Source organism: Gallinula chloropus, assembly GCF_964237585.1.
Source record: "Gallinula chloropus genome assembly, chromosome: 12".
Lineage (NCBI taxonomy): Eukaryota > Metazoa > Chordata > Aves > Gruiformes > Rallidae > Gallinula > Gallinula chloropus.
Window position 1 is genome coordinate 1,642,720 of NC_140097.1, and position 16,325 is coordinate 1,659,044.

The following is a 16,325-nucleotide window of genomic DNA, read 5'->3' on the forward strand; positions in this document are numbered from 1 at the left end:
AGAGTTTCAGAATCCAGACTGGGAAATGGGAGCAACCAGCTCTCTCAGGGCTGTAGGGCTGGGTTGTGCTGGTGAGCAGAGAGCAGCTCTCCCAAGCTGTTCCCTCCTGCAGCCTCTTCACATTTAACCCAGCAGAGACTGTGTTATCTTTGGGGCAAAACAAACAAGAAGAAGATGCTGTTCAATGTGATCTTCCCAACCAAGCAGCCGAATCCCCTGTGTAAGGTAAGTGGGGGATAAATGAGGCACAAGCAGCACCAAGAGGCTTTCAGCCAATACTCAGGGATCTCCCTTGGGTAGATAAACCACACGAGGGGCAAAATTCCTCTCTTAAGGAAGTTTCAAGCAAGGATAAAGGTCTCCAGGAATTAGAAAAGATGGTTTTCTGTGACGGCAGGGAGAGCCCCGGGGAGCAGGAGGCAGCAGCACCCACCTGGGCCCCTCACACTCCTCCTTCCTCCGCAGGCTGCAGCTGCCTGAAGGAGACGCGATGCTCCGGGAGCTACAGAGCTCCATCTTCCCTCGCTCTGCCCGCCAGATGTTGCGGTCCCCTCGCTGCTGTACAGGACGCGAGTCTCCAAGAGCGGCACAAGAGTGGTCTCTGGTGGAAGCAGATCAGAGCTACAGCTCTGGAGATCCAAACGCGGGCACCCAAGCCAAGGGCCTTTGTCCTTCGCTACCAGCAGTCGCCTCTCTCCAGCCACCGTCCTCAGTCAGCCTCATGCATCACACACTGAACAAGAGAGTTTTAAGGCACACTTTGGGACTCCAGGTCTTTTATCACATGGGATCTTCTTGTGCTCGATCTGCCAGAGCATCAAGAACAGGAAGGGGGCTTTTCTGGGGTCCTTTCTTAACCGTGGCCTCGATAGAAACCACAGCCAAACCCCTCAGAGCCACAACCCAGGGACCAGGCAACCTTCAGGTAAGGAAGCCAAGATATGGAAAGCCACACAGGCCCCCAGGAACAGCAAGTGGCTGCTCAGGGCTCTGACACCTGTAGTAAATGTGCAACCACAGTGCCAGCACCAGAGCTCTGGTCCTTCCCCCCAAAAGTGGGATTTCAGCCCACTTACCTTACCTCAGCATCAGCACCTGGCATTCTGAACCCAGCAGAAGTAGCATCAGGTGGGAGAGAGTCTCGTTATCCAAACCATCAGAGGAACTTTGGAAACACAGCAAGAAATCCATCACTGATGTTCAGTAGCCATTCCCTTGTAACCCAGAGTTTGATCAAAACAGACAACAGAAAAGGTCCTGGCAGCCTCAGCAGCCTGGGAATGGGGATTACAGACTCGAGAACAGCAGAGGAGGCACCGTCAGAGAAAACAAACCCAGGAGAAGGGAAAGTAGGAAGGAAAAAGAAATCTCTCAAAGTGGCAGCCAGGTGACTTGTTCCCACATTCAGGTTCCTAACATGGCCTGAACTCTTTCCCCACATACAGTTATCCCCTGGGAAGAGCCAGAAGGTTCTCAGTGCAGAATTCTCACCTGTGGTTGGCTCTTCACAGACCAGCTTGGAGAGAGGGGTGTCAGGGAGCACCACCAAGGGGGTCAGTACTCACTCAGGCCCAGCTCCTGGCTCCCAGGGCCACCAGCTTGATGCCTCATTTCTCTGCTGTCCTTCAGCACTGGCTGTCCCTCCAGTCATTAAGCAGGGAAGATGAAAAGGGGGTGAGGGGGAGAAGAAAGAGGCCACTTCTATTGGTGGCAGGGTGGGGTTATTGTTTTCCTGGGGTAAGGAGCCATCCCTTGCTCTAACGAGATGAAAACCCAGCACCTCATGTCTAGTAAGCAAGGCAGATGAAGGTGGTGGGAAAGCTCTCACTGGAGAGTAATCCCCTCTCCAGACCTTTGTATGTTACTGCCAGGGTATGGTTGAGAAGCCTCCCTTCCCACAGGGAAGAGGAAATTACATATTCCTGAGCTAACCAGGACTAAGCAAAGCCCAAACCAAGTTACCCTTGGAGACAGAACTGTGAACAGCAGGTGGGGACAGCCTTCTTTCCCTCTGGAAACACCCAGCAGTATGCCCAGCCCTGGAGAAAGCAGAGTGATGTGGTATTTGCTGCAACAGGCAGCAACATTCTCCACAGCGACAGCCTGTGATGAAGGCTGGCTCAGTAGAAAGGTGAACTCCCAGTCTTCCCACTTTGTGGCACTGGTCAGAATTCCATCTCCACCCCACGACTGCCACAGCCACCTGCAACCGAGCCAGGGGCTTGGGCTACCAGAGTCAACACTCGAGCTCTTCTGATGGGCCAAGTCCTGAGAGCCTGGGTTGGACTCGATGATCTCTCGAGGTCCCGTCCAGCTCCTCCAATTCTGTGAACTCCACTTGAACCCAGACTTGAGATGCTCTTCCTTCACTCACCCCTACTCCAGTCCTACTCAAGTGCTGAAGTTTTCCTGCCTGGGGAACAGCAAAGATCAGGTATACGCACTCAAATTCCTCTTCTCCCCACATGTTGGAATACACCTGCAAGCTTTGCAACAGCCTTACAAGAACTACAGGGTAAGAAAAGCACACAGGAAAGTGGTGAAATACACTATTCTTTAATGCAGATTTGTAAAATTTTAAGCTCAGTTTTGAAACTTCAGGACATTTCATGGAAGAGAGCGTGGTCCCCTTAAAAATTTCCCACCCCCCCCAATTAAATACTTCATGGAAATACAACAAGTAAGCACAGGCTGCATTTTTAATTAGGAAAAGTTGATATTGCACATTATACCAAGAGATACAAAAGTCTGTTTCAGCAAGTTATTCCAGCCATGTTTGCAGCTTCAGTTTGATATCACTGACTTGTACAAAAGGTTTTTAGTGCATTTGTCATTAGAGAGTAAAAACGTATCAAAGGATTTTTAAAAGAGGGAGGAAGCAAAGCCAGCCCCTGACAGAGCACAGCCAGCAGCCAGCACCAGTCCCCTCACAGACAAAACCCATTCCTATGGAAAGGCAACTGTCACATCACCTTGGCAACACAGATTTCAGCGTGGTTTGGAAGGAGAAGCTGGTTGTGCACCACTGGGCACTACAGCCTTCAGGGCCACGATACCTGTCTGTACCCACTCCTGTTCTCCAAGCTCTGCTCCCAGCAATGAGGGAGAGAAAGCACAGTGGGCAGAACGGCCAGGCAGCTTTCTTATAGTGGTGTCATTCCCCAAGGAGAACTCAGACAGGTTTCTGGAGCCCTCAGCAGGGTTCAGGGGCTCCAGAAGGCACCAAACACTGAGAGACAACCACGAGGCACATTCCGAGGAGCTAAACTGGGAGTCAGGGAGAAGCGGCCACCAACAGCTGGGGCAACATCTGTCCTGGCGTCTGCCACACCGTGCCCAGAAACACCTCACTGGGAAGATCAGACCCAGCAGCAGCACTGCAGGAAGTCCAAGACATCTCTCTGCTGTCTGCCTCCCCCTGTCAGCACCAAGCTCTCCCCTTACACATCCTCCCAGATCTCCTTCCACATCCACGGCCAGGCAACGCTCACCCACTCAGGAGCTACACCTCAACCCCCTCCCAATACCTCTTTGGATCCTAACACCTTGAATTTATGTTGTACTTTGAAATAGGCAACTGGACAGGCAACCAAAGACATCCAGTAACAGGTCTGCACCAGGAGTCAGAACCTCCAGCTCCCTCAGGCATCAAGACAACTGGTTCTATTGCAAAGCTTTGGGAAGTCTTAACATCTTTCCCACCCCAGCCCCCCGAACACACAGGCAGTCAGACTAAGAAGACAGGATTGTTATTTTTTTGCTTGAATATTAGATCCAGCTCTCAGGCAACAGAAGGATCTATGAGGAGTCCCTGAGATGCACCTGTACACTGAAAGATACAAACAATAACCTCTTCAGCACTACCTTGGGGTTTATTACAAGTGTTTTGAGTTGCAACACATGGTTTATGAAAACCAATGTTGTTTTCAGAAGGTGAGAATACAGCAGATCAAGTTTGCCCTTACATTTAAGCCTTAATTTTAAAACAATTAACCCAAGAGTAACATTCAACTGCTTCAACCATAGTCAAAATAAAATCCACATAAGGAACAGGAAGCCACTGGAAAAACCCCACAAACCTCTTTTATTCTGAGCCAGTTGTTTCAGCCTTGGTTTGTTTCCATCCCTCAACAGCCCTGCCTGAATTCAACCACTCTCTTCCTCACAGTCCACAGGCAGTTACTCCTCAAACACATCTGACTGCGTTCCAGGGTGGTGGGATGAAGCAACAGCTCTGTCACCATCCCTGGCCAGACCCAGAAGGTGAGGTTTCCCAGTACAGCAGGGTTTCCTGGTATGGCACAGGATTTCAGTTGGCACATAGAGCTGCTGCCCTGCAGCAGAGGGACGTTGGCACGCTGCAGGCTCAGGCCTCTCACCGCCTCCAGCCCCAGGAGGATCCACAGGCAACCCCATTACTCTCTGAACCAACACAGGGAATAAATCCAGCCCACCAGTATCCTTTGGGATGGGCACAGCAGTTGATATTTTTCCAGTATCTTTAAAAAAAAGAATCAAGTCACCTCACATGTAAGTGACTTCTTAAAGTTACTTTGGGATCCACTGTCCAGCTAATCAGAAATACTTTATCCACCTTCCCAAGCAAGCTCAGTTTTCCTGCAAGGGAAGGAAACTTAAGGCACTAGCATGTCAATGCTGTCAGGAATGTGAAATAGTTACAGTTTGTTCTTCATGTGCTGTTAGAGCAGTTCTTAGCAGCATCTCTCCTGAAAAGGCACTAGATACATGGCAAACAACGCGGTTTTGGAACTTCAGCTCAGCTAAGCTACAGAAGGTTAGCTGCTCGGGCAGCTGAGTGGCTTTGCAATTCCCCCTGCCCTCCTTCCCCCCATTCCCTCCCCAAAATAAAGGCACCTGATTTGGTTCATTACTGGTTTTGCAGCCCCAGGCTCCTGCAACCCCGCGGGTCTGCACGACTGCGTGTGCGAGGGAGATCACGACGACACCCACAGCTTCTTCTCCAGTGAGGGGATACCTTTTCCAGATACTGTTCTAGATACAGAGGGTTTGTTTCAGCAAAACCCATTACCAGTGGGTTCCTACCTGAGTAGTACTTAAGGTTGTGTATTGCTAGTCAGAGTAATTCAATGATTAAGCTCGGTGTAAGAAATTGCACTTTCCCATTCCTTCCCCAACCCCAAGATCATTTCAGATTAAATACCAGGCCCTTTGCTAAAGGGATGTCTGTAATACAGCTACAAAGAGGTAGCTAAGTGGCACATGCCAATTTTCTTTTCTTTTTAGTATATTCAGCCTTCATTTGCAACATTTTTCATAGGAAATCTTCAAGCAAGAAATCTCTGTTCAGGTGGCACATGGAGTTACCACAGTTCAGAAGAAGGATCTCAGAAGAGAACTTGATCTCCCTTCAGGTCCATAACTGAAGACTAACAAGCATGGGGGACACCCAAGTGACTCAGCGTAGGCAGGTGTGGAGCTGGAGAGGAGAGGAACATCCACAGCCAAATCCTGCAGCTCCTCCCAACACACAATACAAGTTACTCCCAGGAGTCCCTCAGATCAAGCCCACCATCCGATCGATCTGTCTCATGTAGTTACTCTTCAAAGGCAGTAAGTATCTCCTCTCATCAGGAACTCTGTTACACTGGTAACAAAAGGAGAGGGGTTTTAAGACCTCAAATACCACACCAGGCAACCCCACACCCCTGTCACCTCCCGGACATCGCAGCAGCAGTAACCACAGCCTTCCTCCCAGCACCCAGCAGCACCTTTGGGCCACACTCTCCCCCAACCCTTTGCAAAGACTTGGGGCACAGACCACAGAAAAGAACAGCAAGCAGCTCCCTGTGCAGGCTGCTGCTTCCAAGCACTGCTGCAGCTCATTATTCACCTGAGCCTTCCTTCACTATGACAACCAGGAGTGGTTTTTTTTAAATAATGCTCTTTTTCTGCAGGACTGGGATGGGGGGGAGAAAAGGAACCATGCTAGAACCTACTAGCAGAGATTTTAACAACTGTTTTGTATTAAAAGCTCCTCTGTTTTGGTTGGTGAGGGCACTGGGCCCATTGCTCTGCACTCAGTTGATGCCTAGCTCAGAAAAGTCACCTTTACATGCCTCAAAACTATTCAGAAGGGGAAAAAAAAAAGCTCTGTTTAAATGACTCTCTGCTCTTCTCTTTCCCCATCACAGCAACACCAGAAAATTTTAAGGCCAAAGAAAATGGAAAGGAAAAATATCTGGAAATAAATTAGCAAAGAGCAAACTAACTGCTGCAAAATCCTGAAGAGGGGACAGGTCTCCTCACCACTCTCAGATTATCCTACTCCATTCCTTCCACCACTGAAAGGGTTTTTCACAACACTCAGGTGTTTGACTTCCCTAAACCCAGCCCCTCTGTGTGTGCTTCTTACGTTCGAACTGAAGTTGACTGCCTTGAGTTCGTTAGGTTTGACTTTCTCCGCGCTGCCCTCTTCTCCAGGGAGGATGTCTTGCCACAGCGAGTTACGGAAACGCTCGTCCACAGACACAACGTGTCCCTCAGTAGTAAACATGTACTTATTGCCAGATTGATGCAGCGGATTCTCTTCATCAAACAACTGAACAAGAGAAGGGAGAGACAGCTCTAGTATGGGGACAACACTCTTCACACCCCATCAACAGCAGGTTAAAACACCCCACACTCCTGCCTGGAAGGACCCCACAAAAAGCACACCTTTCAGCAATGAATGGGTAACTACTCTTAGAGGAAATGGGAATAAAAGAGTTTTAACACAAGGGATTTATTTTAACAGTTAAAATGGGAGAGCAAAAGAAAAACTCCTTGTAGAGGAGAAAACAACTGCCCTTGTTTTCCAAGCTGCACCACACAGGCGTTTCTCAGCTGGCACCCACTGTTTCCCTTCAGCCACAGATTTGGTTTCTATGCTAAAGGAGATGGAGAACAGCAGCTTAAGCAGCTCAAACGCTTTCTGCTGTGCCTGCCAAAGCCTGATGGAGAAATCAGGGGCTGAACAGCTCCCAGCAGCAATGGAGCTCAGAGCTGAGCAGCAGCTTCCTTCCATCTTGCTTCCTCTCCTTCCCAGTTCCCCCCCAGGATGAGCAGCCCAGCTCCCCAACCAGCAGCTGCTCACACCCCCAGGATCAGAGCAGGGTGAAGGAAAGCAAAGCAGTGCATTCTCTGACACTGTCCAATCCCTAATCCCCTCTCCTTGCAGGGCACAGCAGTCCCCAGTTAACAACGTCCTGCCCCCCGCACCGTGCCTGTGCACAGTGTGTGCAAGAGAGAGAGCCTGCCCACTGCAGAGCCCAGACATACCAGGTACAAATACTTGCAGGTTTCACTGAGAAAGAAGCTCTCCATTCGATCTTCCTTTGTCTTCTCTACAACGTGGTGTAAGGTGGCATAGCCACACCTGTGGGATGCAAGATTTGTGTGGGTTTAGTTCACACACACTCTGGTCTGGGGGTGCTCCCCAGGTATCCCCAAACCACAGACCATTCCTCTCAAAACAAACTGGTCTCTCTCCCACATAAGGCCTGACTGATGGTTTCTGGTGAGACTGCCATCACTGACCCCCTGGCTCATCTATTCATAGAATCCCAGACTGGTCTGGGTTGGAAGGGACCCCAAGGATCACAGAGCTCCAACCCCCCTGCCACAGGCAGGGACACCAACCTCCAGGCCTGGAGCTACACAAGGCTGCCCAGGGCCCCAGCCAACCTGGCCTTGAACACCCCCAGGGACGGGGCACCCACCCCCTCTCTGGGCAGCCCCTTCCAGCCCCTCACCACTCTCTCTGTAAAGAGCTTCCCCCATCATGCAGATTTATTAAGAGTCTCTCAAAGGAACTCTCAAGGCACAGAGCACGTAATTTCCCCTCTGAGCACACAAGAAACCCATGCCTGGAAGCTGCTCTCACACTTCCCAAGCTGCCTACTCCTTCCTCCCACCAACACTTAACAAATGAGGAGGCTGGAAGCTGCCACACAGTGCACTTGTGCCTCTACCAGCCCCACAGAGCAGCTGACTCCCACTGCACTGCAGAACAGCACGGCTTTATACTGCCCTGGGGTTAGGACAGGCTTGCCTAGGAAATCCAGGAATACCAAGAGCTGAATAAAAATTCCCTGTTTTCCCTCTGGGTCTGGCAAGAAATTCAGATACTCAGTATTAGTCAGGATTCACCATTAGCATCTTGAGATGAAAGCTGATAGGCAACAACTTTTATCTTAGGGGCCACCCCCCCAGTTTGCTTAAAGACAACAGAGTCAGAAATATTTTTGGAGGATCCATAGGAAAAAAAAACCCAAACCAAACCATCAGCTACCAGTTTTACCAGTTTTTAGCAACTGCTCATCAACAGTGTGTCTTGAAGTAGTTATCAAATTCTGAAGGCACAGAGTTGCCACTGGACTATAATTTCATTTTCCATGGGGAAAGAAATAATTGCTCAATAAATAAATCATTGCTTGTGGCTTTCACAGAGGGTTGGGGTCTCTGGTTTACCCATGTCTGGCAGACTGGATTCTACATAATATTTATAAAATAATATCATGTACACAGCAGCAAGAGAAGACAAAGAAGATTGAGGACTGACTTGGCTTTTGTGTATTTTTCCAAACTCTGCAGAATATCCATTCCCACATGAAGGTAAAACGGGTTCTTTGTGGCCTAAATAAGAAAGGCAGGAAAGAGTTAGAGTCAGCAATTTGGAAATCATGTAAAAATAACACTTACAACAAAGCCCTAGTAGTACAAGTGTGTTACAGTAAACTTATCTTTATAGGAACTTGACTGAGATTACTCCATGCAAGCTTCTCACATTTGCTTTAGTGCAAACCCTAATAAAACTTGCAGTAAATTCAAACTCTGATAGCTTTCTTGCAGCCAGAATGTTATTTTAGCTTACTGCATCTCCTGCCAGTTGGAGACTGTGCCTAGAGAATACAGCAAGGAAAAAATATTACATCTCCTTCAACCACTTCTATTAAGAAGTCACAAGTCTCTACCTTGTAAATACCTGCCAGCTATTTTTAAGAGGCTGTTGAGTCTCATTTTTCTCTCATAAAAAGGCTATTTTTGAACACCACAGCAACTACATCGTGTAACAGTGTAGTGCCAAAGCAGAAGCCTCCACATCAGAGCAGGCAGACCCCCAGGCACCGTGTTTTAGCAGGCCAGGTGCCCAAAAAGCAGCTGTGGAAAGGAAACAGTTCCAAGGTGCACGCTGCAACCCCCAGTACCTGATAGAGAAGATAGGTGGACTCCACTAACTCCGGCCTCAGCGGATAGAAGGGAACATCAGGTGCTTGCAACTGCCAGTTGTACCTTTCTGGGAGAGCCCCATATCGTTTCCATATGGCATAGTAAAAGGCATGGAGACAAATGGCATCTTCCACATCTCCTATCAACACCTGGGCATAACGAGAGCCGTAAAGATGTGGGAGCCAGCAATGTGATTTCCAGCACAGCTCTACAATGTTGTTGGGCCTTTATCAGAGTGGAAGTTTACCTGGAGCCCAGGGAAAAAGGCTTGGAGAGAGTCAATCCAGGTGTTCATCAGCTGTCCTGTGAACATGTTGACATTAACGTACAGGGGAGGGTCACCTTCGCCTTCGTTGCAAGCTTCTCGGCTGCCAGGGAGCAACAAGCACGTGTAAACAGTCACTGTTTTAGAGAGCACAATGCACGTTGTGTTTCACAGCAGTGCTGATGGCAAAGGCACAAGCCCCAGGCTCGCTGTGCCAGGCTCAGAACTGTGCTGGAAAGAACCAAACCATCCATCAGGCTCTCAGAAGAATGAATCCATAACGGTATGTATCCGTATGGTAACCGTATCCTAAAGTCACATCAGGAGAACCTCTACCAAGAGGTCTCACTAGGTAAGATCAGGCCTTAAGAAGTATTACACCAGCAGATATAATACACTTTCCTACCAGTGCTACAGCCTTCCCTCAGCCCAGCATGTGCTAACTGGGACAGTGAGTGAGCAATTCAGCCTCTTTATACATATTGGTTGACTAAGGAGCAAAGGGAACATTAAAATGTATTTCCAGGGTGACTACCATGGAAATAAGGTTTTGTTTTTAAAGGGAAAAAGAATAAAAAGAGAAAATTGATTTTCTAGAGCACAAAGCACCACACAATCTCTCACACCATTGCTTAAGGAACTGATACTCCTGTGAAATAACATACCCTCTCCTTAAGTGGTTCTGAATGTTCCGATAAGCATCGTTGAACATCTCCAAGTCTTCTTTCTCTCCAAAGAGGATGTAAGACTTCAGGAGGTATTCATAGAACGAATCTGACCCTGCTCCCAATCCACTCTGCTTTCCAACCCAGTGACCGGTTTGGATATTCACAACGTTTCCTTCCAGAACAGACAAAGACCAGAGGGGTTTTTTAAGACTTTTTTTAACACAAAAAGTTTTAACTTGCCAGGTACATCAGAGAAAAAGAACTGAGAACCAGAACTCAGAAATACTACATCTTCAAAAGGTCTTAAGGAAGATTGATCAAAGATTTTGATCCAAGGAACTGGCACACACATGCAGCTGGTTTAGGTACTGTCTGTCACCTGCCAATCTAACCTGTATTAACAGGGGTATGAGTGCCAGAACTCTGTTTCATTTCCCAGTTTCTTGGAAGCCTGTGCCCCAAGCAGTCATTCAGACACTCCGTTTTCCTTATGGAATCACAAAGCACACCATTTGGCCAACGCCAACCACGAGCACATAAGGGGAGTGTGACTTAACAGCTACAGGGGGAGCAGGCTGCCAAAGTTTACAGTATGTGAAAGAAACCCGTGGCACGATGGCATTCTGCTGCAGGAGCCTGAGGGGGGTTAAAAGGTGGAGACAGCCAACACAGCATCTCACCTAGCAGCCCGGTGTTGTTGCTCCTGAGACTCCAGAGCGCTTTGACAGCTCTCCTGGCCACCCATTCAAACGTGGAATCACCGAGCAGCCTGCTGAGGATCCCAAACTCCACCAGCAAGGAACCGGCTCCTGCTGTACAGGTTTCGTTATTGCTGTCTGGAGGTACTCCCGTCTTCAGATTGACCTGTGAGGAGGCAGAGTGTGGCAGCAGTGAGAAGACAGGCTGAACCTCACCCCGTGGTGCTTGCCCTCAGTCTGAGATTCACCATAAACCCCTGTTCTTAGCCTGTACCACGCACAGCATGCAAGGTGTCCGTGGTTAGAGAGCCAGCACATCGCTGCTTGGTCAAAAAGCTTTCCTGAGGAATCCTTAAATTCATCTTCCAACCTCGTAGCACCCCGTGCAAGGCAGGCAACCCTCATTTTCCAACACCTTCTTCCAAGGGTGATGCAAGTACTGCTTCCCCTCCCTGAGAGCTCTTGAAACCAGGAGTTTCCTCAGCGAGTACTCCTCAGCTTCCCCACGGCACAGAACGCTGAAGGGAAGTTACACCACCCTGAGCTGCTTTACCAGCCTCCAAACAGAAGGGAAAGTTCCCACTTCTACAGCCTGACAGGTCTGCAAAACCAGCAGTGCTGCTGTCCCCAGAAACAAAACGTAGTCAGGGGAGGGGTAACTGCTTTTACAGTTCAGAGATGTTCCATCAGAACTGACAGCCTAAACTTTGAGAGCTGCACCTGCTTCAAACAGGAGGATGTATTTGAGAACACTGCAGTACCCACATGCTCACTGAGCAGTAGTCAAGAAAACAACAAATTCCAAGCCCAAAACAACAGGTTCAGAGCAGTTTCATTTCATCTTCGTGCCAAGTCACCAGTGAAGTCCCTTTCCTCAGCTACTTGCCTTCAGAGTGTTTCTTGTCACCCTTCCCAATGATAGCATTGTTCACTGCTGCGTGAGGCATGGATGGCAGCGTGGGGCAGGGTGTGCTCCAGCCCAGCAGCACAGAAACAAATGACCACTGACCCATGAGGAACAAGACATCCAGTGAAACAACAGCCTAAAGAAAACAATCCCTGGACAGGAGGAACAACTTCTGTACCACTCATGTCACCTTAACTTCACACAGTTCCCCCCCCTCGCCTGCTGTCTTGTAACGAAGTGCAGGTTCAACACCCCAAGTGTTCACACAAAGGCACAGGCAGGGAGCCAAATCTAAGGTGGGGGGACACAATTACTACTTTTAGATGATCTCCCCACGGTGCTGGGGTGCTCACTTACCCGAGGATATGGGATCCCAGTCTTGGTGTTCTCAAAGGCTGGCAGCAGTCTCACGGCGAGGTCGTGAGCCATGTGCAGCAGTTCGTTGTCGTAATCCTTAATGGTCATGTCACCAAAAGGCTGTTTGGTGTCTGTGATGATGATGTGGGCAGAAAGCAGGCTGCCCAAAACCCTGTGGAAAAAGGAACCTTCAGTCTCTAAGCACCATCTAAACCTAGCTCTTCAGAGAAACCCTGATCAGGACCACATTCAGCAGCAGAATTGCTTTGTGCACTTCATAGGTGAAAATGTCTAGAAGCCACGTTGCTTGTCACCCACAGTAACCCCTAAATCTGGTTCTTCAAAAACTGCCCAACCCAGCAGCATCTTAGGACTTAGAGTGAAGATCCTGCCCCTGCAAAGGGCAGCCAGGCTGTTACACAAACTCAGTATTCTTTAAAAGAGGGAAAGCCTACCTGAGTTAAGCAGCAGTGGAACAAGCACTGATTAACACACTCAGGAAATGAAACCATTGAAAACCAGAGAGTATCTTAAACTCAACTCTGAGACACACAGGCTGGTTTTCATCTAAAGCAAAAGTGAAAGTGAGCAGAAGGCCCATGTAAGAAAACCAAACCAGGGGAAACCTGCCAGCAGGGCTGTTTGCTGCACACAGACCTGAGGCTCTGCTGCAAGAGTGGCAACAAGAAAGGAGCAGCCTGCAAGCCAGAGACAGCCAAGCCTACCATGGCATCACTGTGTCAACTCACCTGCCACTTGTTAACATGATGAAAGGATGGAATATTTTCAGTAAAGGACAAAAAATCTTGAGGCACAGTTACAGAGCAAAGCCCAAAGACATCCTCACTGGTGTTTTCACTCTGGGTCCCCCACATATGCACACCCCAGGACTGTTTCACAGAGAGAAACTTAGAGCCACGTACCTGATCGTTGCCTCAAAAACTTGGACCGTTGAGTCTTTATCAAATGAAACCGTGTCAATCACCAGCTTCACTGCTTTCTGGAATTCTGAGGAGTTTCCCATCACCTTTCACAGAAAAATAAAGCCATTTTGTCTGACTGCTGCTTCAGAAGAGGGGTGGGGAAGAGAATGGTGGGTTCACATTTTAGGCCAACAGTCGTATTAACTAGCTCCAGAACAGAGTTCTTCAAGCTCCTGCTAATGAGACTTTCCAGAAAGTTACCCATCCTACTGGCATGTAAAAGCACATTATTAAAAGCACATTACACCAGGGAAATCCATCTGCCCAATCTCTGCACTCTCACACATCAACCTTGGGGGTGATTTCTCGGAGCTGGAGTCCAAAACCTCTTTGAGATTCAGCACACTGAGTGTTTTAACTGCTTAAACTATCAGTTTAAGAGGTGAGTTCACCTTGAAAGGCAACACAACTTGCAGAACAAGGAACCCGGGTTGACAGTTGACCAGGAGAGCCCACCCTTTGGGGCCATGCCCGTGGGTTCCCACAAGCCCTTTTCTATATGTACCCCTCAGCAGTCCAGTTCTGCTGTGTCCAGAGACAGACATACATTCAGCCCCAGCTTCGAGGACAGAGAATGGAAGGAAAACTCAGGTTCCTGCTTCCTAAGTTCAGGATAAGGCTGGGCATACAGGGAACACATATAGTAGCTCCTCAGCCACCAAAGCCCCCTGTGCCAGCCAGCCTGCTCTGCCCATTACTCTGAGGGGAAGCATCCACGTGCTCCTCCTGAGCAGATGAAGAGCAAAACAGGCTCTCTCCACACAGCATGGTCCAAAATACATGAGACTGGAAGAGCTGTTTGAGGGGAAAAAAAGAAAGAGCTTTGCAGTGCCCCAAAGGTATGGCCAGGGCACTGCTGAATGAGGACAGACAGGCAACTCTTTGGCCAACATGCCACCAGCCCTGCAGCGTGCATCCCTAACCACTGTTTCAGTTCAAACTTAGGTTTCCCTCAGTTCCTGCTTTCAGTTCCCTCTGCTGCCACCATGTTCAGCTAACAGCCATTCCACCGCAGTGATGGGAAGGGTTTCATAGCCTGAAGCTCACACACACCCCCCTCCTTCCGCAGGAGGGAACTGCCCCACAGATCCAGCACAGCATCCCGAGCCCTGGCACTCCAAAAAGCCATCGACCCGCCCTGGCTGCGCCTTTCAGCCACCAGTGTGTGTCCCTGTTTAAATTCGCCCTTCCTGAGCACCAGGGGGATGTCAGTATCCCAAAAGAGATCTCACACGAGCCTTGGGGAAGACCTCCAGCATGCCCTCTATCTTTTCTGGACACGTCTAGTACCCTTATCCTTCCCTGCACGCCCTACACCGCTAGCTCGAGGTCCAGCTGTTGGCTGCAACACACCCAGCACTAGCATCTCCCCAGCAAACAATGATCTGATAACCTCTCCCTTACAAACTATCAGACCCTTTAACTTTATATTGCTGAAGTTATAATTTTAATTGGTCCTCCCAGTATCACCTCATCCGCTCTTCATGTCCAGGACTGATCTTTATTTCCACCAGCAACTCCCCAGGAAACAGCAGCTCTTTTTGCTATGTGAAGCCCAGTACTAGTCCTTGGAAAATTGTGGAGCAACTCCCTCCAGCTGGAAACTACCTGCTGCCATCTTCCCCCACCAACATCCTCTACCAAGTGCCCCTCTCCTTCAGCTCCACTGGCTTTCTTTTTGTTAAATGTGGAGCTGATTCAAGACATGGGCGCTGGCACAGGCTGCCCAGGGAGGGGATTGAGTCACCACCCCCGGGTGTATTTAACAGATGAGCAGATGAGGTGCTCAGGGATAGGGTTTCGTAGGTTGGACTCTAGGCTACCAAAAATCTCCTCCACCCTTGGGATTCTGTGATACCTGCTCCACCGTGGTCGCAAGTCCAAGTGCAGAGCGACACACGGTACCCGTGTCACTCGGCACCAGGGCAGGTGAACCTAGCAAAAGCCACTGCCAGGAGAAGGGGGGACAAACAGACGCTGCGCTGCCCCCTTGAACTCCTCCCTCCAAAGCCCGTCCCAGCACGCTGCCTGCGTGGGGCAACAGCCCACAGCCACGCTCCCACCTCAGCCCAACCGCCCGGCACCCAGCCCCGCGGCTCCCCAGCCCCTCTCTTGAGGCTCCGTGCGGGAGAGCGACCCCCGGGGCTGGGCACCGACCCCTGGGCCAGCTGCGGGGGCGCCCAAGGGAAGGGCCCACTCGAGGCCCGGGCGCGCCGGGGGCCCGTCACCTCTCCAGGCCCCGCGTCCCCCGGCTCCGGCCTTGCAGACGCAGACAGCCGCCCCCCGCAGCCAGCAGAGCCGCTCCTGGGCAGCCCCTCGGGGTCATTAACGCGCCCCCGAGCTCACAGCGCCGCGGGAGCCTCCCCGGTGAATTTAACGGGGCGAAGCGGCGTCCCGCAGCCTCCCCGCGGGGCACCGCGGGGCGCAGCGCAGCTCCGGGGCTCGCCGGGACTCACCGCCAGCGTGTCCAGCGCGTCGATCAGCGTCAGCGAGTAGTTCCCCAGCACGTCGTTGATGTTGAGGTTGGAGCTGGGAGAGAGGAGCCGAGCGTCAGGCCCCGCCGCGCCCCGCTCCATCCCCCCCCCACCCCCGCCCCGCTCTCCCCGGCGACTCACGGGTCGTGGCGGTCGGGGCCGCGGCCGCGGCAGTGGAGGGGGTCGAGCTCGTCCCGCGGGAAGGCGTGCCGCATGTAGCTGTCGTAGCCGAAGACGAACATACCGCGGGCGGCGTCGCGCAGCCGGGCCCGCAGCTGCGGCGGGAAGGCGCCGCTGTACCGCCGCTCGTACTCATCGCCCCCCGCCGCCCCGCCGCCGCCCCGCCGCAGCAGCGAGCCCCAGTGCGAGGGGCCGGGGCCGGCGGCGGCGGCGACACCACCACCGGGCGGGCCGAGCGCGGCGGGCGGCGGCGGCGGCGGGGGGAAGGGGAAGGAGAAGCGGAGGCGCAGGCAGAGGCCGGGCGCCAGCGCGGGCAGCAGCGCCAGCAGCGCCTGCAGCGCCAGCCTCAGCAGCAGCAGCCCCAGCACCACCGACCGCCATTGCATGGTCGCCCCCGCGCCGCGCGCATAGTTCAAAGGCGCCGCGCGCCCCCCGCCCGGCTCGGAGCCCCCAGCCGCGCCGCGACGCCCTGAGCAGCGGAAGGGAAACACGGGCTGCGGGCGGAGCGCGGCCCCGCCCCCGCACCGCTCCCATTGGCTAAGGC

General features: G+C 51.2%; 1 protein-coding gene across 1 annotated transcript; it reads right to left on the bottom strand.

Annotated features, from left to right (window-relative positions):
- Positions 1–4,947: 4,947 nt before the first annotated feature.
- Positions 4,948–16,167, bottom strand: EDEM1 (ER degradation enhancing alpha-mannosidase like protein 1; the record flags this gene model as incomplete). The annotated part of the gene is made up of 12 exons (XM_084269764.1): positions 4,948–5,626; positions 6,395–6,580; positions 7,300–7,396; positions 8,582–8,655; positions 9,228–9,398; positions 9,497–9,617; positions 10,180–10,354; positions 10,863–11,046; positions 12,145–12,316; positions 13,068–13,171; positions 15,584–15,656; positions 15,743–16,167. The coding sequence occupies 12 exons, from the start codon at positions 16,165–16,167 to the stop codon at positions 5,537–5,539; spliced, it is 1,872 nt and encodes a 623-aa protein (XP_084125890.1). The 3' UTR covers positions 4,948–5,536.
- Between the last annotated feature and the right edge of the window lie 158 nt (positions 16,168–16,325).